General features: G+C 40.4%; 2 protein-coding genes across 2 annotated transcripts; both read left to right on the top strand.

Moving 5' to 3' along the window:
• Positions 1 to 2,906: 2,906 nt before the first annotated feature.
• On the top strand, positions 2,907 to 6,819 carry LOC103539066 (myosin regulatory light chain 2, smooth muscle minor isoform). Its single transcript, XM_008505540.2, is given in 5 exon segments — positions 2,907 to 2,945; positions 2,947 to 3,049; positions 4,569 to 4,766; positions 4,996 to 5,157; positions 6,321 to 6,819. Coding segments are annotated over 5 exon segments (675 nt in total). The 3' UTR covers positions 6,494 to 6,819.
• Positions 6,820 to 16,609: 9,790 nt separating this feature from the next.
• LOC103539067 (myosin regulatory light chain 2, smooth muscle minor isoform) lies at positions 16,610 to 24,807 on the top strand. The gene is made up of 4 exons (XM_030446035.1): positions 16,610 to 16,689; positions 18,224 to 18,422; positions 18,652 to 18,813; positions 22,226 to 24,807. Exons 2-4 carry the CDS (start codon positions 18,239 to 18,241, stop codon positions 22,396 to 22,398), a joined length of 519 nt encoding a protein of 172 aa, XP_030301895.1. The 5' UTR covers positions 16,610 to 16,689; positions 18,224 to 18,238; the 3' UTR covers positions 22,399 to 24,807.
• Positions 24,808 to 25,425: the final 618 nt, after the last annotated feature.

Raw genomic sequence — 25,425 nt, 5'->3', positions numbered from 1 at the left:
TGCCGGCGGGGCGGTGGCCGCTCGCTCTCCGGAAGCGCTGTTTCTGCCCCAGCCGTGGTTGTTGCGATCGGACCAGGACCCCCTTCCCGTAACCCTCAGGTGAGGCAGGATCGCCCCTGGCGCAGAGGGGTGAAATAGGAGTCTCGGCGGCCGCCCGCGGCGTCTGGAGCCGTGGGGCAGCGAGAGGCTTAGGGGCCGGGGGCAGCGTATGAGGCGGGGCTGCCTAAGGAGCCGGGCCGGGGGTCGCTTGCGGCGTCACCCCCTGAGGGGCAGCCCACCCTCGGCCCCAGCTTCCCCGTTGCCGCTCCCGGCTGGAGCCGTGCTTGCGGCGGGCCCCGTGCGTCTCCGTTACCCGGGAGCCGCCCTGCGCGGCTGGGGCCGGAGGGGGGGACACCCGGCTGGGTGGTGGTCAGCGGCTCGCCCTGTGCGCCGGGCGGTGGGGCCTGACCGCGGGCACCGGCAGCAGCTCCCTCTGGCACCACCGCTTTGGCCGAGCGGATCGGCTGCCTTCCGCCCCATCGGCCCTTTGCAGCCACTTCCCTGACATAGTTGGAGCAGGGGAAGAGCAGTCTTGAAGTCTCTTGAAGATGTTGCGAGAGCAGGAGGGGTCGTGAGTCTGTCCGTGCCTGCTGAGGGATACTGTCGCTATGGCTGTACCAAAGCTGTTAGGAATATAATATTGGTTTTCTCGCTGTAAGTTATAGACAGAAGCTTTGTTGAGTTACCAGAACTAGATTTTGAGGTAGGTTTGACTCCTGTTAAAAAGGTTTAGGAGAACTTACTAACGTGGAGTGCGTTAAGGTGGTCTTCAAGACAAGATGCGATTGTGCGTTAAGGTGGCCTTCAAGACAAGATGCGATTGCATAGTTTGTTGGGGGTTTTATAAGTGTAAACTGTACTTTATTGAGCTTTGCCATTGATCTGCTGGGATGCCTTGGACTTACCTCTTCCTGCTACTACCCAGGCTGTGATGGAAGAGTGGTGGTACCTGATGCTTGAATTGATTCCATGGTCAGAACTTGGGAAGTAGCTTTGAGAATGACTTTTGAATTTGGTCATTTAAGAGGTGACCATCATAGCCTAGTTTTATAAAGTTCCCAAATAATTGGCAGTGTTAAAATATTATTCAGTACTAAGAGACTCTGTTGGGTGTGGGTTTTATTGTGGTTTTTGTTTTATGGTGGGGTTTTTTGTTTTGTTTTGAGTGGTAGACATTCTCAGTCACTGCAAAACCACTGCTGGAACATGAGGCTGTTCTCTGAAGCTTTACTTCTGGTCACTGACCCGAAACAGATCCAGCTTGCACCATTGTTAGTGCATTGTAAAGTTTCATATCTTGTCTGAGTTCTGTAGTTGCTCAGTTTTGTCTCCTAGGGTTTATCTTTTTCCCAGAGATACGGTGCAAAAGATGACTTCCTGTGATTCTGTAGTTTGATGCCCCTTGCTCTTGCTCAACTAAGCAAATGAATGTACATGTCCAAGCAGCATAGTTCTATTACTGCTACTCTAGCCCAGTGGGTTCAATTTGTTAATTTTTTTGTTATGTGAAAGTCTTTCCAAATAAAGGCCATGTTTTTGGAAGTATCTGATAGTCAGTCTTACAGGCAAGACCATATATTAGAAGTTCCTGGGACAGTTTCCAAAACAAGGCCCAGACATTCAGTCCATCATAACATTATACAACATAGACTAAATCTGCCAGTCCTGACTGGTACTATTGAATGAATATTTCTACATTCATCTTTTCTATTTTCACCCTATACTTGCCCTATTTCAATTATAAAAACATTTTAAATAAATGACCTGGTGGGTTTATCAGAATAAATCCTATTTTCTCTAAAATTAGTGGGTCCAGTATTTGACTCAAGTGAGGTAAGCTCTTTCTCATTACATTTTTCATTGTTGTACACAGAGAGGTAACACCTACATGTAAATGCTTCAAACTTTTTCCTTCTAAGTGGATTTTTTTCTAATAGAGTTTCCCAGAGTCGAGTGCAGTGTTTCATGCATAGCTACACCAAACTTGTACTGAAAGGCTCTCTGGTCTCAGTACCTAATGCTTTTCTGTGTACAGGCTGACAGGTTTCTTCAAGTGGGAGTTGTGCCTTCTGTATTCTGTATGGCTGCCTTCCATGCCTAGTTGAGAGAAACTTAGAAAATAGTAACACAAGCATGGGCAAATTTTTCATCTTCTCTAGTACAGTATTCTGATATGGCAATTTTGGGAGCATAGTTTTTAAAAAGAGGCTTTTTTCCTATCGTGTAGCTACAGTTGCCAGTAGTCTGGTTTTGTTGCCTTCTCTCAATTAGAATTGCACCTGATAGAATTGTACCTGATAGAATGGCAGGTAGGGACTTGCTAGGAGCACTGCCTTACAAAACAGAATTGTAGAATGTCAAGTTGGAAGGGACTTCAAAGATCATCTGGTCCAGCCCTTCTAATATTATTGTTTATATAAGATGTCTCCTGTATAAAATAAAATTTTTAGTTAACTTTGAATGGGCCATATCCTGAAAACTCTGAATTATTTCAGAGAACAGTTATTAAGAGAGATTGTTTGACTATTTTGGGCAGTGGCACTTTCAATCGATAATTCAGAATTTAACATTTCCTTACCTCAGTAAAAATCTTCATTAAGTAAAAGATTGAAGTTATGTACAGCCCTTGACTGCAGCTTGAAAGCAAACTACCTTTATTGTCAGCTCTCTTCATAAATATCTCGTTGTCAGGAGTTCATAGTTATTTGTTTAAATGGTGTTGGAGGCCAGACATCTCAGTTAGCTTGTGGTTAGTGAATGCAATGAAGAGAACTTCAGTGTTGTCGAATGATGTGCAGTTGCATTTCATAGGCTATTTTTAGTTCAGGACATAATCGTTTGTTTTATACGTCAGAAGAACGTTGTATATGCACATAGGATTTAAAAGTGTGGAATTAGCAGGAGAAAATCAGTAAGACTCGTAGACAGACTGAGAAGGACGTAACCATGGAATATCCTTTTATGATCCAGATGCTTGGTGCAGCGTGTAATGTATCTGATAAAAAGCAAGGTAAAATGCCTTTTGCTTAATTAAAAAAGAAATTTGTTTTTTGCTTGAGTAGGAGGATTGACTATGTGAAGGAGTTATCTTGCTTAATTTTACTGTATTTTTTTAACAGAAAATACAGTAACTTTTACAAAGTTCTCTAAGAAACTGTTAGAACTATGCTGTGACTGTGATTGGAGTTGCATTTCTATCAGATTTTTTTTTTAAGTTACAAAATGGGGTACTTAGTGTAAATTTCAAAATGTTGGCGTTCTCACTACAGTTGAAGCTTAGATTTGTCTTCTTTCAGGACACTTGCTGCAGGTGCTTCCTGTAAAATTCAAAATCCGGGATAGAAGGAAGCTGGTTTGCTGAACAGTTGTTTTTGGCATAATAAAAGATCATAGCAGCATGGATTGCTTGCACAGATAAAACCTAAGCATAGAGGTGTACAAGACTTTTTGAAGCAACATTAAACAGGATCTGTCTCTACTTCAGTGGCAATGTTGAGGAGGTCTTTGTATTTCGGTGAATGACTCGGCTTTTAGCGTGTGTACTATCCACTGTAGCTGAACACTAAATATATCTTCCCAGCTAAACAGAAGCAATTACACTGAAAGCCTTTCTTCTACCTTGATTATGAGTGTTAGAGCATAAACTACTGTGTTTATTTCTTGACTGCTCAAAGAAAGCAGTGAAATTTGTATATTTGTGATACATGGAACTATGTATTCTATGAGAATATACAAATGTTTTTAAAGGTTGCTAACCTAAAAGAAACAATCTTCAGATTTTTAGAGCTATTGTCATTAATTCAAACAAAAACATGTTGGCATATGTACTGTGTTTCTTTGTGCAAGAAAAGAGTGCTTTTGAACCAAGTTAGTGTCCTTTTCCTAACACAGAGTCCTCTGGTTGACTTTGGTGAAGAACTCTATAAGGGATTCTTTGGCAGATCTCTCTCCCTGTCCCAGCACCACACAGTAACCTTCACAAAAACATTAGGCTCCTGTCAGGGTCAACCTGTGTCCTGAGACTTGCTGCTCCTATTCTAACAAAATGCTATTCAGAGCGTGAACCAGAATACATTTGAGTCTTTCCCCCCCCCAAAAAAAAAAAAAGCTAGTTTAACATAACTGCTTGATTTATTTAACCACTACATACTAGGTTAGCAGCCAATATCCTATGTGGTAGGTCAACAGAATCTCCTAAACTGAATAGTATGTAGTCATCTTAATTTGTGGAAGATGGAGTTAGTGTACTGAATCATTAATTAAAGTTCATTTCAAGAAGTACTATTTGATTTTTTTTTTTTAATGTAGATTGCTATTGGCCTACAGTGCCAATCTCAGAAACCTGGAAGACATTATGTTTAATAAGTGAATTTTGAATGAAAAAAACTAGAGCAGGAGATTAAAAAAGAAATGTACTTTAGGATATTTGCTTATAACATGCCATGGATAAAGGAATATAAAATTCCTTCCCCAGTGACTGGTAATCTGGTCTAATAGGGCTAAAATTTGGTACATTTCTCTCTCCCTAGAACCAGCAGCCAACATGTCGAGCAAAAGGGCAAAGACGAAGACCACCAAGAAGCGCCCTCAGCGTGCCACTTCCAATGTATTTGCAATGTTTGATCAGTCACAGATTCAAGAATTCAAGGAGGCCTTCAACATGATTGACCAGAACAGGGATGGCTTCATTGACAAAGAGGACTTGCATGATATGCTCGCCTCCCTTGGTAATGTCTGAGAAAGGGAAGGGGGTTCTCACACTTAACGATGTAGCTGGTAATTCTCTCATGTATAAATAGAATAATACAACACTTGCTGACCCATTGTTCTGAGATCTTTTGCCATGACTCTCAGCTGTGACTAAATGTTATTAAAAATGCTCTTTTTAAAATGAATTATTTTGCTCATATAGCTGATCTTGATACTTCTTAAAGATAGATGTATATTTATTTGTAGGAAAGAATCCAACAGATGAATACCTAGATGCCATGATGAATGAGGCTCCAGGACCCATAAACTTCACGATGTTCCTCACAATGTTTGGTGAGAAGTTAAATGGCACAGACCCAGAAGATGTAATCAGGAATGCTTTTGCTTGCTTTGATGAAGAAGCAACAGGTATGTGGGTAAAATATCAATCTATGTGTATTACTTCTGCTTACTTTTTTAATAATAAATACTTGAATTCATAAAATTGTCATGAATTTATCAACTCAAAGTTGTGATTTCTGCAAACTAAAAATCATACCATGTATCTTCAGCAGCTGAAATTACCTTTTCAAGCACTACACAACTTAAAATCCCAAACATCAGTTGTGTTGTTCAAGATGGCAGGAAAGCATGTTGCAAATCAAGATGTTGATTGGAAACCATGGCCTTAAAATTTTCTTAATTTAAAATTTGGATTGGGTGCAACTTGTCCAAGGGAAATTCTCATCTTCAAAGCTGTTGTGCTTTTCTGAAGAATGGGTTTTCTGTCAGGAACTTGTATCCACCTTCCCTTTTTTAAGCTGTACTTAATGGAGAGGAAGAATTAATGCAAGAAAACCTGTGTGACTCAGAAAAGAGCTGATAGAAGTTAAGTTAAATGAGTTACCACAAGTTATATAAAGCTGCTTGTTTAATAAACAATGCAAAAAATGTATTCTTTGCAACCAGTGTAGTAAATCTGAGTTTTCTAAAATTTTAGATCAATTTAAAGTCTTTGAAATATTTCAAACTTATGTTTTGTGCTCTTGTTGAACATTGGTAGTAAAGTTCCTTTTTTTTTTTAAGTGGTTTTTCATAAGGAATGTTCTACACAAATGATTCTCCTTTGTGTAAAATGTAGAGTTGTTAGAAGGCTCTCAGTATTACTGGGAGTGTAGCCCTGATGGTGGGAAGAAGGTCTGATGTAAATTTGTCAGTGTGTGTATATATATAATTTTTTTATTTGAAACAACACAGACAGATCATAAAATGGCCTTTACTTGAAGAAGCAAGGCCATGGAAATCAAGGACATGCTCTAGTGGGCATAGTGGGTTTTTTTTCTGGGCTAGCAGTTGGACTTTGTGATCTTAAGAGGTCTTTCCAGCCATGAGAATTCTGTGGTTCTGTGACTAAGTGGCTTGATTTGATTGAATACTTCTAATTATACAGTAATTAATAGGCTTTAGTGGCCTTGTTTTCATGTGGCAACAAAGACTGTAGGTCTCTTAGTGAAACAATTCAAAGAAATCATCCATCTATTAGCAGATGAACGTCAGACTTTCTCTTAATCATCTCTTGCATTATGTTCTAGGGTTCATCCAAGAAGATTACCTGCGAGAGCTGCTGACAACAATGGGAGACAGGTTCACAGATGAAGAGGTAGATGAGCTGTACAGAGAGGCACCCATTGACAAAAAGGGGAATTTCAACTACATTGAATTCACACGTATCCTGAAACATGGAGCAAAAGACAAGGATGACTGAGCAAATCCGAGTCCCTGCGGATGATCTCTACTTCACATTTATGTTTATTTTTGAGGGTTTCTTCCTGATAGAACTCGATGCATGCATTTAGCTTTACAGCTTTTGCCTTTCTCAATGTATTTATCTACTCCAGGCCATTTAGGCACATTTGCACCTGTATAATCAGACTGGAAGTGGGGAGAATATTGAGGGAAAGGATATGGGGACAAAGATCTATGGACTTGATAGTCCAGAAAAAAAAATCTCAATGTTTCTGGTTTAGCTGGATTTTTACATTTTTGTAACAAATGCCATTTTGAAATAAAGATTGGTATATAAATAAAATACCTCTTTTTATTTTTTATGTGAGGAATGACATTTCTAGGATGCATTTACAAATGCAGGCATGTTAATTATTATTTTATTTGCATATGCATATCAAGCTCATAACCTCAATTTCTTAATGTTTTGTTCAGTGTCCTGGTTTTGAAAGGCAGTATGTGCTGGTCTCTTCAGAAATATAGCTGTACAAATATTTTAATGTTAGACATCACTTCAACAACCTGGTGTTACTAGTTAGCCAAAGAAATGGGGAACATATTTGTACTTAATAGCCAGCAGAAAACATTTATGGCTCTTAGGCAGGTATCATGCCCATCTTTTATTTTCTTTTAATATTGATAATTTTGTAGCAATATTCTCATGTCAAAAGTTTGTGTTCCTGTTTGCTAAGTTTTTATGCTGGCAACAAGTGGGGAAATGGCTTTGAAGCAAGCAAGAATTGCATGATGCTGGTGTCCTTAATACCAAGAAAAAAAGGAAGGTTGTTCCCTAAGTTCTTAGTATGCCTGTGTCCTACCACATCCCATTCTCTTGGCTACTGAAAGCTGAAAAGCATAAGGAGAATTTACCTTGCCTACCTACTTCCCAATCAAAGTGATGATCTTTTATCAGAGACTGTGCCCTGAGCTATTTCACATGTCTTAAGACCCCAAGGAACAGGAATGTTCCTTCAGCTAAAGGGCTTGTAAAGTCTGGGACAGCATATACTGTAAGGAAGTTTTGTCTCATGCCCTGTGTAGTAGAATGAAAGTTTGGCAGCTTGTGAAGATATCCCAGGTTTAGCTATATAAGTAAGTTAACTTTGTACTCAGTAGGCATGCTTTGACTTTTTTTTTCCTCAAATTCCTGCGTTGTTTTCATTTCTGAGCTCAAACCTCATTTAAGCCATTTTTCCTCAATTTTGTGGGTTTTATCTCCAAACAAATTAAGCTTCATTTTTTGTCTTTTTCTCCTACTGTTCTACTACTGAAAATTGGCACACCTGATTGTTCTGAAAAAGTTTTTTAGACTATCTCTGTTCTTTGGTGTAGTTGCTGAGGTATTTCTCCATGGGATGCTTTCAGGGTTCTAGGAACAGCTCATTTTCTTAGAAGGTAATTTACAAGTATGGGTGGAAGTTTTCGCCTGCACTGCCCAGGTCACAAAGACAAGAGCCAGGAGACCTAGGAAACTGTTCTGTTGCAATGTTGCTATGTGACATTCGGCTGAGGAATAGTTACACTGCCACTTCTTTGGGCTCATCTGGTCACACGTGTACAGGTCAGTTTTGTGTGCATACATGTAAGCATGCTGCACTCAGGATAGAAGTTAAGATTCTCTTAATTATCTTTTTCCCTTGAGTGTCTAAATTTTGTAAGAGTGTTATGAAGTCCCAAACCATTATTTTTCTGATCCTGCCTTCTTAGTATATCTTAGATGCTGATGTATTTATTATACTGAGTAATCAACAGCAGACAAGCCAGCTGGATTTCTCTTGCTGGAAATAACTTATGAATTAGTGGTTTTTAAATCCTAAATATGTTACATAAAGAAGAATCTGGTATTATCCCTTAAAGGAAACTCTACTTCAAAATCTTCTGTACTGCTGCTCTTAATTTTTGAACAGCTAGCTGAAACATGGGATGTAGATGCTTTGCTTCTTGTGGCACTGTGTGGGTGTTATGTTCTTGGCTGCTCTCTGTGATTAAAGGGTGGGGACAGGAAACTTTATTAATGTAAAGATACTTACTCAGGAAGACACATTATTGAGGAAGAATTTCCAAGGTTGTTAAAATATAACTAATCATGACCTTCCAAATTTGGGTTTCCCTGGAATCTGTATTGTATCTGTATTGGAAGCCAGTTAACCTGCAAGTGGACACAGACCCCTTAACCACTGAAAGGCTACAAGACCTACAGAGCCAGCCAAGAGACCATATAAGAACATCAGATGTGTTTTGTAGCTAGGCAGTGAGGAATGTCCAGACAGCTGAGGTTGCGTGTTGAGGGCTGCAGGGATGTCATCAATAATCCACTTCCAAAAATAAAAAATAACTTTGGTCACTGAAACAGCTTAAGATTCCAATGCCTCAGATTAGCATTTTGCAGCCAAAATCGTGGAACCTAGTATTTTCTCAATTGGGATTCATATACAATGGTCCCCAAGATCCACACCTGAATAAGCTTATGATTAAAAACTATTTTTATAGGCTGATACACATTAATAGCCTGACACGTACAGCGATGTATATAGTGCCCTGTGAAGCACTACTGAAAAGCAGTGATTTATTTAACATGTAGCCTGCTCTAACACTATATCCACAAAGGCCAAACTGAAGCCAAAGAGCTTCTGCAGCTGCATGAAAAACATCCAGAAGAAGACTGTGTTTGTGTGAAGTGCTGTTAGTTATGCTTACTTGCATTTTTATTTTTTCCCTTACTCTGATTTGCTGGAGATACGGGTAATGTGGAGCATTTATAAACACTCAGGATCCACTTGTTTCTGCTCTTTACCCATCATTTAAGCAAATAAAACCATCGTTTATCACACAGTGATCAGATGACTCAAGCATTTCACAACACAAAGTCAGATTAATATACTAGCTCAGCAACTAACTGATGGCACAGAGGTGGTGTTTGTACACCCTGAAGTAAGGATCCATTTCACCGCTGACCTAAGGACTATCTTTGGATCGCTTGTTTCTAGGATCACCATCCTATGTTGAGAAACAAAATTTAACACAGGGGCCCCATCCTGGCAAAAGACACCAGTAACAGCATATGCCTTTGTGTCATGCCCAGTGCATTTGTACAAAAAGCTCAAAAATACCTGAAATCTTGTAACCACATGTTTCTTGCAGCCTTTGCTTGTTTGAAACATTACCATCCTATTATTTGGTATGTTCCTAGTGTGTTCCAAACATCAATGAATAGCTCTTTAACCACAGCGAAGGCATGCAGACAATGTAAATCCAAATAACGGGTGAGTAACAATCACAGTCAAGCCAGGGACATTTTAGGTATCAGCATTTAATCTGCTCTTGGTATTGCTCATGAACCCATGCTCCTATTTTGGCTTGCTTAATTTATTTTTCAAACTCTACCATCATTTTCAGATAGTTTTCTCTGGGATAGTATTACAGAAGGCAGGAATGATAGAGGAGCAAAAAGAAATCAGTAAATGCCTCTCAAAATGTAGCTGAAAAATAAGTTATCATGAAATATTGAAAAGCAATACCAGAAAAATATCAATTCCACAGTTTGTATTTGCTGCACTCAGCAGTGACTCCATAGAGATCACTGTTTTCCTGAACTTACATATTAGATAGGGAACTCTAATCTTAGGGGAAAAACAGTAAGAAAAAAAAATTGTCCCATTTTCCTCTGTAGTCTGTGTGCCTGTATCATTCCCCGGGAACACTCATTTTGGGTAGGTGCAAATTCTCTTGCTGTAAGCAAAGCACACAAACTGCTGTAGCAGCACATTCTTCAGTAATCCCTGTCCCACATCTTTTAAAAAATAACTTATATTGCAAATTTCAACAACACAGCATACTACCAAGAAATCTTTTCAGCCTAAATTTGTGGTATTTCCTAAAGAACACATCATACATAATAGACTTTGCATCACAGGGCGTAAGGGGTCATGCAGGCTCTATGAATACAATAAATCCAAGGGAAGACAATTACATGTTTCTCATATGCAGGTAATAAATGGGAGAGCAGGATATCAATCTGCCTCCTGGAAAATCCTAACTGTTGCTACATGCAGACACCTCTGCCATGAAGCAATGATTTGGTCATTTAGTAATGACAAAGCCTTGATGTTCTATAAATCTTGGAAGTTACAAATACTACAAGATTAGGCAGGTCAAGACAACTTTTAATATATGTACTTAAAGGAGCAAATAGTGTGTGACAGCAACACTGATTTTAACATTCCTGTAAACTGTCACTACACAATTTTAGAAGGTTTATTTAATCCTTAATTTGTAATTTCTCCACTTTGACTACTGTAGGGTCAAAAGTGAGAATCAAAAGGCATAATTTCCAGCCTGTCTAGCATTTTCATGTGACTGGGTGTAAAATGAGGCCTGTGAGGCCCCTCTTCGCATTTGCTAAAATAGAGCTGGCATCAGACACAAGTAACTTGACTTAGCACTGTATCTGACACTGCTGGTTTTTTTCTTGCTCTATCCAATTCTTTCTTACTTGTGATCTTATAATCTCTAATACATAAGTTTTTATACTGGCAACATATTTATCATTCCACAAGAAGCACATTGATTCTGAAACTGCTCCACCAGCCAACATGCCTAGGCAACATGAGCCTGCCTAGGCAATAGCTAGTAAGAAAACTTAAAACAGCTTACTTTTTACTTCAAACTCCCTCTTGTTTTCTGGGTATGTTTTATAATATCATTTTAGGCCTTTGGCCAAACATTGAACACATTTCATTTCCTTCCTTATTTGTGCATAAACATTGTCAGACAGCTACAACCACTAATTTAACATGCGAGGGCACATATGTACACCCTTAGGTTTAGAAGAATTAATTACACGTTTGAAAGACTGGAGGCCTTGGTCTCTTCTTACTAAGAATGCTTTATCAACACTTGGTTTTGCATTTCATCTGGAATCATGATGTCTTGCAATATTTGTGTTTAAAACTAAAGCAAAAAGTGAGAAAACCCCACATATTCGGCTAAAGTTACTGCTATGTACTAAATGGTATAAAAAACAAGTGATGGTGGTACAGTGACTATTTTATCATAGAGAACAGGTAGCAAGGGACAAAAACCTAGCAAAAATCAACAGCCCAAAATGGAATTTTCAACTTTTTTTAATCTGTGTTCTTATATAGAACAGACTTTTAATTTAGGAATGCAAGAAGCACTTCATCTGCTGAATCCAGTCCCTCAATACTTCATTTCAATGGCCATCCATACAGTGAGTGAGCTGCAGATTTAAAGTTTTTTGTGTTTTTTTCCTGTTTTACAACACTTCAGAAGCTGACTTAATTTTATTTATGTCTTGTTACATTTCTCTGCTTTGGCCTTGTCCCTGGAATATCATTGTAATACAACGGTCTACAGAATTTACGTTCTTGCCTTTTCCTCAGCTATGCACACTAGAAGTCACCAGAATGTCAAACAGAGCTATTTCTCATTTGCAACAGGGAGAAGGAATATATCTTCTACAGGCTCCAGTACATTATCTGACAGCCTTTACTTTTCCTGCTCCAGCATCTATATTATGAGAGGGGCCACCTGGAAAAGCAGTAACTTACCATTTTTATTAATGAGGTCTTTAAATGAAAAGAGGGAATACCATGCAGCTGTTTAGAAGTCTTGCTCAGGTCCTCCAAGAGACCCAAGGAAAGACATGCATTCAGAGTCTTTTCTTTCACTCATGACTTCTCAAATGTTTTCCTTTTGGACCACAGTTCTGGAGCTAGTTTTGGAGAAATTCCAGAACATGTCTGGGACATTTCCAGCATCATAAAAAGAATGGCTGTTGCTCTGACTGATGCAGCACTGCACTTGGGATAGCATAAGAGAAATAACAAATAACAGCTGGAATCAGGAAAGAAGGGATGGAAAGGAAGAGGAATGAGCCAAAATATTAGGTAAAGCAATTGACAGGGAAAACAATTTTGTTAAATGACTGTTTTGACCTAGAAATGACTCGGAACAAAATCAGAAATAGTTGAATGTGCTGTCAATACTGAACCTCTACAATAGCATTTGCTGGTGTCATGGAACAGTGATAATATGCTCAGAAAAATCTCTTAACTAGCAAAACCATCCACCCCTGGACTAGGAAGACTTTTATTGTGAACTAGTGCAGCTGTTCCTGTACAACTAATAGGATTCATAATGAAACATCATATGACACACACTGACTCTGCTTCATTAAGCAACCAAGTTAATCACAAATATTTGCACTGTCATCAGAACTCAGCAGAGGTGAGGGAATAGAGTGAATCAAAAGGGAGGAGGTAAAAGGTTTACTGTAAGTTGCTTGCTGCCTATAACAGTCTTGGAATTTACGTATGAAACATAATTATGAAGGCTTTTAGGCACTCCAAAGAAAACAAGTCTAGGAAAACAGTTCAACAGCATCAAAGTATTTAAGTATTTTAGATGGACAGGCTAGGAAAATTGTACACATTTTGCTTAAAAGGTTTTTTTTTGTTAAAGAAGACTGGCATAAGTAAGAAGGGTGGGAAAAATTAAAGAAACAGTAGTTCATAGAATCATAGAATTAGCCGGGTTGGAAGGGACCTCAGAGATCATCTAGTCCAACCCTTGACCCACCGGAGCAGTTGCTAGACCATGGCACTGAGTGCCACATCCAGTCTTTTTTTAAATGTCTCCAGGGACGGAGAATCTACCACCTCACCGGGCAGTCCATTCCATAGCCTAATCACCCTCTCTGTGAAGAAATTCTTTCTAATATCTAACCTAAACCTCCCCTGGCACAACTTAAGACTGTGTCCTCTTGTCTTGTTGAAGGTCGTCTGTGAAAAGAGTCCAGTTCCCACCTCGCTACAGCCTCCTTTCAGGTAGTTGTAGACAGCAATGAGGTCTCCCCTGAGCCTCCTCTTCTTCAGGCTGAACAGCCCCAGCTCTCTCAGCCTCTCCTCATAGGGCCTGTGCTCGAGTCCCTTCACCAGCCTGGTTGCCCTCCTTTGGACCTGCTCCAGGACCTCTACATCCTTCTTAAACTGAGGGGCCCAGAACTGGACACAGTACTCGAGGTAGTTGAAAGAAGAAAACTGAAGGAGTTAAGAGCATGGCATTTTTAAAAATAAAAATCATGTTTTCAAATTGAAACATCAATTCTTATTCTGAATGGCTTATGCAGGAAATTATGCGGTACTGACAAATAAAAAAAATTTGGCACATACATTTTTGGGTGTGGTAGTGCAAGCATTTTTCCCCCAGCCCACAAAACAAAAGCAAGCACGTCACTAGGTGGCACCATGCCGCAGCACAGCACTGCTGGAGCTGCCCGAGAACCCCTGGCCCCAGCCGCCCCGCAGTGCCCGGCAGGGAGGGCACGCTCTCTCCAAGAGTATTTGCCGAAGCGCTTCCCTCTGGACACACTTGGCACTATGCGCTGGCAAACGGCGGGATAAACCACTTAGCAGCAGGATACCCACTTCAACCTCGGCTTCCCAGAACACACTTTCCCTAGGATGTGCCTGGACTTTACTGGAAGAGCCTGAAGGTCGCCTTTCAAGACCAGGCCTGCTGTCCCATCAGATAGCGATCTGCAAGCACAGCTCCCCGCACAGCCAGGGAGCACCTCAGAGAGCAGAGGAGCCTCAAGAACTCAAGAAACAGTTCGTGGCTTCACTGTACTGCCAGAACCAGCCTGTGAGGCAGCAGGAGGTGAGATTATAGCCACACTCTCCTCCAGGGTTTGCCGGGGATGCACAGTCACAGCCAATTAAGAGCTGCTCAGGGCTGTGGGCAGCTCAGTGGTTCCATCCTCAAGCGGCAGCATCCCCAAAGGGAGGCTCAAGCACTGGAAACGAAATCCTGCTCACCTGAGAGGTCATCACAGACCATCACAGAGGTCATCAAGACATTTACTGTTTTTTTATTTTCAAGATCAAAATGAGTATTTTCCAAATATTATGAAGCAAAGCAAATCCCCTTTTCCCCCTTTAAATGTCTTAAAGTGGTATCACGAGTGCTGAAATCAAGTAAAATTTAACAATTTGTAAAAGCATTATGTAGATTTACTTCTGCATTTAACAACTGCATCTCATTCCATTATGATGTCACAAATCGGAGACAAAAGCTTTGAGAGAGACAGACAACTTTGTCAGTAAAAACTGATCTCATACCAGACAAATAACAATACTGTAACTATTCTCACATGGGCTTAAACACTGGAAACAACATAGATGACAGTTTTCATATAACACCTTTTTAATAGCATGAAAACCAATACAATATAGTTGTGTGTTTGCAGCTGTGGTTCGAATTAAAGTAAGTGATGAAAGGATTTTGAATGAAGATATCAAATAACTCTTCATAATTAAATTTCAACACACAATTCAGTTGTTCAAGATCATCACAAAGTATTTTAATAACTCTATTACTATCTTGGCATTTCTACTTCTTCTCTGCCCACTCACACTTTCAATTCAATTATTCAGAAACTCTGCCATGGAAAGTAAGTACAGAGGTTTTTTTCCAAAAACCTTTTTTTCATAAGCATGCTCTCAATTCATCAAAGTTTAATGCATTTTTTTTTCCATTGTGCTTTGAGGCAAATTTTAGACGAGCAATATTAATATACATCAGGGAAGAATGCTTACAAGCAAATTAGGTCAAATTCTTAGACCTCATTAAATAATTGTTCTGGACTGAGGGGAGAGCAGGGAAACAAAGCCGTGTCTTTTAGTAACATAAGTGTACCTTCAAATTTAGGACTGCAACATCTATATATTAACCACTGTATGTACAGTGCCTAAATGTAATCCATTGACATTTGTAAATATAATCAGTAAATTAAGCAAGAGCCTGTTGATATGTTTTTTTTCCTTTCCTCTTTACGAGTTATGGTGTGCCAAGATACTGACTGTAGGAAACAAGTTAGAAGAATTAGGAACTGACAGTGAAGCTTTCCCATTTGGCAGTATTTTGGAATATTTTTGTGTGCTAAGCAACACCTTCTTGAAGGCCAAGTTTATATGGGATTTCAATATGCAAAATTTAAATAACATTCCATTCAGAAATTCAAAACTGCAGAGGCAGTCATGGGCTAAAACCAAACTTAAGTTACCTGAGACTCCATCCTCACGAGAGCACTAAAACCAGCTTGTACATCGATTTGAGATCCGACATCAATAAAGAGAAAGCTAAGAAAAAAATAGCGTTGCCCTTCACGTTTTTAATGAATGTCCTTTCTATTAATGAATAAAATAAAAGAATAAATCTTCCAATGGGTCTTACAATTTACAGCTGCGAGAGATGCTGTATCTTGTTTATGCGGGAGTACTCATTTAGAAGATTGCAAAGTAGAATTTTTCTGACGCCTTAAGCGAACTGCGTGGAAACCTGAATGTCAGGATAACGCCTTAAACTTGTTAAAACCGGCAGCATGTCACCAAATGATCAGGCTTCATTTATCTCCTCACTGCTATGAAACCGTGAACCTGTTAACTCCGCGGTGGCCGGCTGAGCCTTCAGGAACACAAAGCTCCCTCTTCAACGTGATACGTAAAAATAAGCAGAGGGCGAAAACCTGCTGACCGGAGGAAGCCCTCCAAGAACTACGCTTCCCTCTCTCATGGGAGTGGAGCGTCCCCGCCGCGGCCCGGGTGCCGAACCCCGGTTGAACGCGGCACCCTCCAGTCCGGAGCTGCCCCACGTACCCCCTAATCTCAGGCAGGCGCATGAAAGCAGCTGGGATTTATCTTCCCTCAGCAGCTTTCTGAGCTCTCCCCCAGCCTCAGAGCCCACCCCGCAGCCACCAGCGGCTCCCCCTCCTTCTGTACCCCGCTCCCCGGGTACCTGAAGGCGGCGCCCAGGGCCGAGCTCCGGTGGAGGCGGTGACTTCCTCCGGGCTGCACCAACGCTGCTGGAGGACGGGGGGGAGGAGGGGGGGTTGGGGAAAGAGGCTGTCGCCGACTCACCCAAACCAGCCGCCCCGAGGAAGGAAAGGGGCTGCAATCGTTCGAGAAAGGGTCTCGCTGCCTTTTCAGTGCTTTCAGCCACTTCTACCTCCTCCACTTGGTGTCGATTCCGCAGCTCGTCCCCCCCTCCCCACCCGTCACTCAGCAGGACGATGGTTTCTCCGGGAAGCACCGGGACTGCTGCCGCTTCCTGCTTTCGCCGTCTGTCTCGTACCGTGTTCCCGCAGCGGACCTTTGGGTGAGGCTGAGGAGGCTCCGGGAGCCGCCGGGGGGGAGGGGTTTGGGGGCGGAAACGGGGACGGGCACGGGCTGTGGAGAGGGTGGCCGTTGGGAGACGCGTTCGAACCAGCGGCCGTTGTGGCAGTTGCTGGCTGAGGGAGAAGCGATGGCGCCGGGACCGCCCTCACCGCCGGCTGAGGCTCTGACAGACAGAGCCTCAGCATCAACCGGCGGTGGGGTGGCTGGAGGGGACCCTCGGTGCTGTCGCTAGTGGCGTCGTCTCCTCATGGAGAGGGCAATAGCCCTTCGGACACTGCAGGCTTGAATCTTAGGGCAGGATGTAGCTTTTGAAGAGAGATCAGCATTCCTCTGCCCACCCTGCCCCCCCCCCCCCGCCCCAAATATATATTAAAATAAAGTCTTCTTCGTGCGACGTTGCTGGAGACCTGAGCATTGTCGCCGAACTTGATTCTCCCCACACATCCAGGCTTAGGGCAAGTTGTTTCCAGGTCACAGCCTTCTGTGGTGGAATTGAAAATGTAGGTTTGTACATGTAAGTGTAGGTTTTCCCTATTGCTCTCTCCCTTCTGCCTACCCTAAAAGACAAATGCAGTCTCCCCCAGTTCCTTCTATAAAATCCTAAAGCTTGCTCGGCAGCACTGTACAATGGAACACTAAGCAGCCTTAGCAACAGGTAAATTAATTGACAGTGGGAGTGAAGAAATGGACCATTGCTCTGCCTTGCTCAGACCCAAGCTTAGTTAGCCTGAGGGTTTACAGGTGAAGGTACCTTTTTCTGAACAGTTTTTCTAGGGAAATGAGTTTTTGCTGTGTGATTTGGTTGCTTTTTGCTTAAAGGAGTAGGCAGCAGAGGTCAGCTTTTAGGCATGCCAGACTTGTATTAGATTTCAGATAAACACTAAATGCATAAAACTAAATAGAGGTCAGGCAGAACCTACTGGTGTGAGCAGAAGTATAGCTAGCATAGTTTTCTCCTAGTTTTAGAGTGTTGTTAATAATAGAAGGCCAGACAAGGGCAGACTCATACAGAACAGCAACTGCTTACCACTTTCAGGTGACAAGTATAGGTTCTTCAGAGTTTATTCAGGTGAAATGAGTTGTTTTGCTCCTTCCCCACCACCTATTTTGCACGCAGTTATTGTATATCCATATCCATACAGAGCTCTTTCACAGCCTTAAGAACAGCTCTGAAAATCTTGCTTTGCTCTTTTATACTTGAGACCAGCCCATGTTCCCTTCTTGAAGGTGCCTGTATCAAGAAGGGATCCCAGACAAAAGCTGTCCCTTTGAAGACTGAAATTCAAGCTTAACTTCTATCTGCTTTTAGTATTTTTTAGGAGCTTGTCTTTCATTTCTTCATATTTTATGCATCTCTATTTCCATTCTTGATTAGGGAAATATTTTCTGATGAAAGTAAATGGAAGTGTGTTAGATGCGTTTGCTATTGATGAACTTTAACATTAAACCTTACTACAGTTTTTAAGTCCTAACTCTGAGCTCATTCTATGTATTGCATTTACTTCTCTCTCTAGTGTAAAAAAATCAACATGTCGAGCAAAAAAGCAAAGACGAAGACCACCAAGAAGCGCCCTCAGCGTGCCACTTCCAATGTATTTGCAATGTTTGATCAGTCACAGATTCAAGAATTCAAGGAGGCCTTCAACATGATTGACCAGAACAGGGATGGCTTCATTGACAAAGAGGACTTGCATGATATGCTTGCCTCCCTTGGTAATGTCTGAGAAAGGGAAGGGGGTTCTCACACTTAACGATGTAGCTGGTAATTCTCTCATGTATAAATAGAATAATACAACACTTGCTGACCCATTGTTCTGAGATCTTTTGCCATGACTCTCAGCTGTGACTAAATGTTATTAAAAATGCTCTTTTTAAAATGAATTATTTTGCTCATATAGCTGATCTTGATACTTCTTAAAGATAGATGTATATTTATTTGTAGGAAAGAATCCAACAGATGAATACCTAGATGCCATGATGAATGAGGCTCCAGGACCCATAAACTTCACGATGTTCCTCACAATGTTTGGTGAGAAGTTAAATGGCACAGACCCAGAAGATGTAATCAGGAATGCTTTTGCTTGCTTTGATGAAGAAGCAACAGGTATGTGGATGAAACTTAGCTGCTTGGTGGGGGTCAGTACTTTATGTTGTGTTTCTAAATAGTCTGCTGATTACAGTAATCCTTCTAGATGGCATATTCTACCAGTAATGAGAATTTGCCTTGCTGCTGAGAAAGTAAAAATCATCTGTTCTGTGTGAGTACTGAGGATTAGTAGTAATGTTCTGTGAGGTTTTGAAGAAGAGTGGGTAGTGCCTATGTTCCTCAAAGTGTAAAATAAGATTCATGTGGTCTAAGAAGATAAGGGATTCAGATTGGTAATTGTGATTTTCTATGGCATGGGAAAAGTAACAGCTGTGAAATCTGTAACACAACTGAGTTTGTCCTCTCTGAGAAGCGTCTGCATTCTTCCATGTTTTTAGTATTTCAAGGAAGGCTGTCCAGACTACATAAACTCTTTTGAACCCTCATCTTGCCTAGTCTGCTTTATGGCTCTGATGACGAATATCATGTGTCATATCCTCACCTACAGCTCAGTCTGTTTTCAGATTGCAGGTAGGCCTGCAGCCTTTATGATCTAAAGATAAAAACTGGGGTGGGGTCTAGAAGACAGATGTGACAGATTGGACTGACTTGCATTACAAGATGGGGTGGGGGGAAGAGAAAAAGCAGAGCTCAATTTTACTATATCAGACTTTCAAGCTGGCGCCCGTAATCTTGAGGTTAGAGTTTATACTTTATTTATTAGTGTAGGCTAAGATTAGAGGTTAGAGTAATCTTGAGGCTAATTTATTAATGTAGGCTAAGATTCTGGAGAAGTGTGTAGCAACCAGGAGTTAATCCTTTGCCAGTTCTGCAGAATTACAGAATGTCAAGGCTTTGACATGTGAAAATGCCTTATTAGTGTGTGCTGAAATCAGTTAGCCTCTGTACTGGACATGTCACTGCACCTATAACTTTCCTCACAATTGTGCACCACAATATTTCAGTCTAACCTGTGGATATATGCTCTGAAACTTTCAAAGGATATTACTCCATTTCAAACAGCTATTTTCAGTCTGTGTATTTTTAGCACCTTTTGCCTTTTCAAAGAGCATCCCCTTCCTGCTGAAGTGTAGGTAAACAGCCTTTCTGCTGGTAAGGCCTTTTCAAATGTTAATTGACTTCCTCCCTCTCCGGGGAAATCTCTTTACCATCTCCTAGAGAAGGAAGTTTTGTTAGTAGGTTAATTATTTTCTCTCCACAGGTAGTCTGACATGCTACAGGGGTTTTTTGTGCAACAAAACAAGAGCCTTCGAATTACAATATAAAGAAAATTATTGTTCGACCAGTTCTTTTGAAGAGTAACCTTCTACGTCTATGTAAACAATAAGTTACTAGTTCAGGCCCACATGTACTGATAAGATTGATTTTATTATCTTTCAGCTCTGTGTGGTAAATGTTTTAGTCTAGTCCTAGGATTATTTAAGAATAATGGTTCCACAGTCCTTTCTGTGTCTTATGCCACCCTCCAATTTTAACCAGGAAGCATGTTAGATACGTTATAGTGTTTTATTGATTTTTGATTCATAATAGTCAAAATGCAGTCTGAAAAATAATGTGTTTGTGGAACCCATGTTATGTTTGTCTTTTACTCATTTTATTCACAGATTTGGCTTATGATCAGTTTGTTCCTCAAAAAAAAAAACCAAAAAAACCCCAAAAAAGCCCAAAGACTTTTCCAGCTTTATCAAACCTTTTCTTTTTTTTCCCCATTCATAATCTCCATGTGCAGTGAGTTACAGGTCTTATTTTCTGGCTTTACATCGGTGTAGTTAATCTATATTGAAACTGTGTGAAGGAGAGTGGGAGTAGTGTTTGCTTTACAGTTTGGTGCTACTAAAACTTTTAGTAAGTTTCTGGTCTGGCATGTTTGGTGTTTAATCACATAGCTGTTCAGACAGAAGCAATTAAGTCCTTGAGGCTAAACTTGCAGCACCAAAGGCTTTGCATTCTTTGGATACTAATCCTTATGTCACCTCTCATCACTTCTTGGTCTCTGTAGGACTGCAGAAATAGAGAGCCTAATCTGTTTACCTGTTTTTTCCCCTTATTTACACATCTGCAAAGGGACAGCTCCAAAATGTCACCCGATGAAGATGAGCCTGGCTAACCAAACATTCTCCTTTTTAAAGTAGAACATTGCTGTTAGGCTTCTTCATTTGGAGTCAGCAATCAAGGGCTTGTCTACACTGGGATATGATGCTGTTCTAATTAGCATATGTTGAAACACCTTTTTTTTTTTTTGTTTTCCCTGCTGTCTACATCAACCCTGTGATAATTTGTCAAGCGTATTGACTGCCTTTTGGTCCCCTGGTTCCCTGTTTGGTTTTGTCTCTCCAGTGAACTCTGCTTAAGTTATTCAGCACTTTCCAAAGCAGATTTTAAAAAAAATCAAATTCTCATTGCATCTACAGCAGCTGATGTGAGTGTCTAAGATGATTTCCAGCTGTTCTGCACAGTTTACACATCTTATTTTTGGAATATATTTCTACCTCATCTGTTCTGTTATTGTTATTTCTCCGCCTAAAGCTCAATAACCAGTTTCTCTCTCAAATGAAGCAACTATTGTGCATGGTAGGCCTTATTTCAATATTAAGCAGTTCCTGCATTCTGTATTCTGTCTACTATTTGTTATGTACATTTTTGTATTAATCTCTAAACTTTGCTGAAATTATTTGGCAACTGGTGGTTCTGCCCTTCTATTGAAACTGAATTAACCGAATGTACTTAGCAACTGCTCATTTTATATCTTTATTTCCTCCAAAATCTTCTGCTAATATTTTTGCATAAAATAACTAAATATATCCTACCTTTTTTTGACTAACTTCTCCATCTCTACCTCTCCACAGTTAACATCCTTCGTTCTTCCTGAGTTAACTTGCTCAGTCCTGCCTGGAAGTCTTTTCTGTTATAAACTCTTTCCCTGGATGATTGCCAGCAGTTCACTGTATCCATGTAAACTGCCTCCAGCAACAGTATTGTGCAGCAGCGAAGAGAAAACCGGTGGTTATTTAGTCCCCAGGGGAAACTAGTTTATACAGGATAGGCAAATATATCTAATTAAGTCAAGAAAAAATATAATTCAATTAAGGGAACAGCTTGTGTAATGAAGGCTAGCAGTTACAGGAACTTGTTTTTCCACTTTAAGCTGTTGAATATCAGTAGGTAGAAATAGGTGTTGTTAGATCACAGCAGATCTGTGTGAAATGCAGCAAACTTCTCCTTCCTCTTTACATTCAAGGAATTTCTTTAGAATTCAACTGAGAAAGTACTTTGGGTTCTTCGTGAAAATACATTTATTACACGCTGTGTTAGTTCATGTTGGTCGGTCGGTCTGTCTTGTCTTACTGCTTTTGAAGACTAAGCTTAGAAATGGCTTCCTTTTTGTCTTCCTCTCTCTCTGTCATTCTAGGGTTCATCCAAGAAGATTACCTGCGAGAGCTGCTGACAACAATGGGAGACAGGTTCACAGATGAAGAGGTAGATGAGCTGTACAGAGAGGCACCCATTGACAAAAAGGGGAATTTCAACTACATTGAATTCACACGTATCCTGAAACATGGAGCAAAAGACAAGGATGACTGAGCAAATCTCTGAGTACCTGCAGATAGCTTTTTCGGTTTTTTCCCCCATTAATTTTATTTCTCAGGATCTGTTTTTTCTTTTTTTTTTTTTTTCTTTTTTTCTTGTTGGAACTTTTGCATACATTTTCAGCATTCCAGCTTTTTCTCTGTGAACTTTGGGGCTGCTCAGGCATGCCTGCGCCTTTGTAAGAAGACTGGAAATGGGCAGGGAGAGGGGACAGCTTACAGTGATAGACTGAGGGACAAATATTAGTGACTGTGGAGGCCCAGGAAGAAATATCACTCCTAGCTAGATTAATTTTACACTTTTAATGGTAACTTTTCAAATAAAACATTGCTATATTAAGTACATCATTAAAATTCTCATGCTAGAAGTGGAATGTTCATCTACTCATATCTGTAAATATTTTTGCAACTGTGTGCAGTTGTGTTGTTACCTATTTCTGCCTTAAAAATGAAGCATAAGTCACTTAAGCTTACTGATGCTTGTACTTTAGCAACTGTGTACTTCACTTAATACTGTGAGCATACAGAATGAAGAAATTCTCATCCTTCAAATTTCAGTACATTATAAATCAATGATTTCTGTCCAAGCTTTGCACATTAAACTTTCTAAATTTTACAGATGTAATTTAGGGGGTATTGTACTAATTTAGTACCTCAATTTCTAGACACTGAGTACATTATTAATACTGCTTTTTTTAAAATTTATATGGTAAATCCTGGAGTTTTCTTAAAAAAAGATACTGTGTTTGAGTAGAAGGTGTGACACTTCTTACCAGATCTGCAGGGCTGACAATACAGAATTCATTACTTTTCATTACAACTCTTTTTTTTTCTCTCTCTTTTTCTTTTTCTTTCTTTCTCTTCCCATTTACTTTCAAAGCACAGTGAGAATGGGGCTGGAGAAAGAATGAAGGTACCCTGTCTCTGGCCTTCTTGTTTCCTCTCTGAAAATGTTACTCTTGCTTTCCAAATGAAGCAGTGCACCATATGTTGCTAAGAGGGTGCTCTGGGTGGGTAAGAGGGAGACAATCATATTAGTTCCACTTTCACATCATTAATCTTGTGGGTTTTGGGGCAGGGAATGCACTTTTTGCAGTACTCCAAAGCAACTTTGCCATAATTGGAATACCTGTGGTTCTGTTTTTTTTGGTCTTGAGAGAGGGTGATCAGATCTGCTTCTGTCATTTCTAGGGTTTACAGTGTTAACACTTAAGAATTTAGTCATTTGGATGAGAGAGCTTTGATGTGTCTTGGTAGGCTGCTATTGTGAACTGAATTTTTAATAAATTTCATTAGTGGACAGTGATTCTTGCTTTAGAAATAAAACTTTTTGTTCATGAATAAGAAAATACAGGACTCTTTTGAGAAGGACACTACCATAAAAATTGTTCCCTCGTACCTTTAAGAGGCTTCTGAAGCTTCTGCTCTGCCCGAGTCCCAGTAGCTTTGCAGAAGAATGGCAAGTGGGAAAGTTGCTGAAAAACAGAAGACAGTAGAAAAGGGTTCAGAACTCTTTCAGAGAAGACAGAAAGAAATCTAAATGCTTCAAAAATAACGGGTTTCTTCTCAGTTTCTCTAAGCTGCTCTTTTTGCCGAGAATACTTACATTTAGAGGGGGTAGAGATAGAAAACCTAAAAAAAAGGACTTCTGTAAACTCATCCGTGAAACCAGTTTTGCTGTGTCTGAAGGAGAGCGGGCTGTCCTTTGCAGGGAATTCGAGGCCAATGTCCAGAACCATCAGTAGGTGGCATCGCAGCTCCTAGCACTGACTTAGTTGAGGAACAAATGGCTCCCAACACACTTTTTTGGGTTTTTTGTTTGTTTGGTGGTTTTTTTGGGTTTTTTTTGGTTTTTTTTAGTTTGGGTTTGTTTTTTGTTTTGTTTTTTTGTTGTGGGCTTTTTTTTGAGCCCTGAAGACCTCATTTGATGCAGTGTATAGAGGAAAATACTGTCAATTTCCACAGCTCTGCTCCTACCACAGCAAAGACCAATTCTTTTGGGATTTTTTTTCAAATTGCAGTTTTTGTCTGTGCTGAATTTTAATCAAGCTCTCTCCTTACATTAGGGAGAAAAAAAGGTATCTGCAAGCCGTCGTTACAGCCATGTATGTACAAACACATGTGGTGTATGTTTGAAAAAGATTGGGTTTCAAAAGGACTCCAGGCCTTCCTTGTAACTCAAACCAGATACACTGCTCACGCATTTCATTTCTCACTATCTCAGTCAGTGCTCTTGTGTTGTACGATTAGCTTTGAAAATCTACCCCAAATTCAAATTTATGTGTTTGCATAACTTTATTTACATATGAAAGGCTAAAACCTGTGATGGAAGCTAAACTGTTGAGACTCAGAGTGAGGCAGCTGGTATTTATCTACAGCAATAAATGCCAATCGTTAAACCCTCGCTCTTGCTCATGGGCCAAGGCTGTGTGTCTTTATAGCAATGCTTATATGTCATTTGGTCTTGTGATGATGAACTGTAATTCACCAGTGCTATTGTTCTTATCCTTGCCTGTGGGAGAATCTTTGTTTTGCTGTCTCATGTTTAATGGCATTTCATGCTCTGATACAAATATGTCAGAGACACTGATAAAAAATGGACTTCTGGGGGAGTATTTCAGAGGCCTGGGATTTCTCTTGCAAATAACTTTTAAAACACAACACATACACCCCCCTCTCCCTGGCTCACCTCTGAAGCAGAAGGTGCCTTGCAGTCTGTGTCTATCTGGAACCAGTAGCACTGGTTTTAGAGACCAGCTGCAGTTCTCAGTCCTGGCAAAATCAGTCCTCATTAAGAGCCACACAGAACCTCCAAATGTTCTTGCTGAAGTGGGTCAGCAGAACCTGAAGGTGTTTATGGCAGGATGTCTGTCTCTTCACTTTTTTATTATTAATTCAGGTTTTTTTCTAGCAAGGTCACTTGAGTGGAGGGCTGGAACAATCGGGCTTTGAATCCTCTCAGCTAGAAGAGAGAATTAAAAGTAGGTCTGCAACATTCAGGCTGACTGTTAAACCACTGAAC

This window comes from Calypte anna, chromosome 2 (assembly GCF_003957555.1).
Source record: "Calypte anna isolate BGI_N300 chromosome 2, bCalAnn1_v1.p, whole genome shotgun sequence".
In the NCBI taxonomy this organism is placed as follows: Eukaryota; Metazoa; Chordata; class Aves; order Apodiformes; family Trochilidae; genus Calypte; species Calypte anna.
Note: the sequence above shows the minus strand (reverse complement) of the source record. Positions and strands in the feature narration are given on the sequence as shown.

Excerpts from the sequence above, each read along its gene's own strand:
- LOC103539067 (XM_030446035.1), top strand. The coding sequence starts at position 18,239 with ATGTCGAGCAAAAAAGCAAAGACGAAGACCACCAAGAAGCGCCCTCAG. Across the intron at positions 18,423-18,651 it reads TGATATGCTTGCCTCCCTTG|GAAAGAATCCAACAGATGAA; the intron begins GTAATGTCTGAG and ends ATTTATTTGTAG. Across the intron at positions 18,814-22,225 it reads CTTTGATGAAGAAGCAACAG|GGTTCATCCAAGAAGATTAC; the intron begins GTATGTGGATGA and ends CTGTCATTCTAG.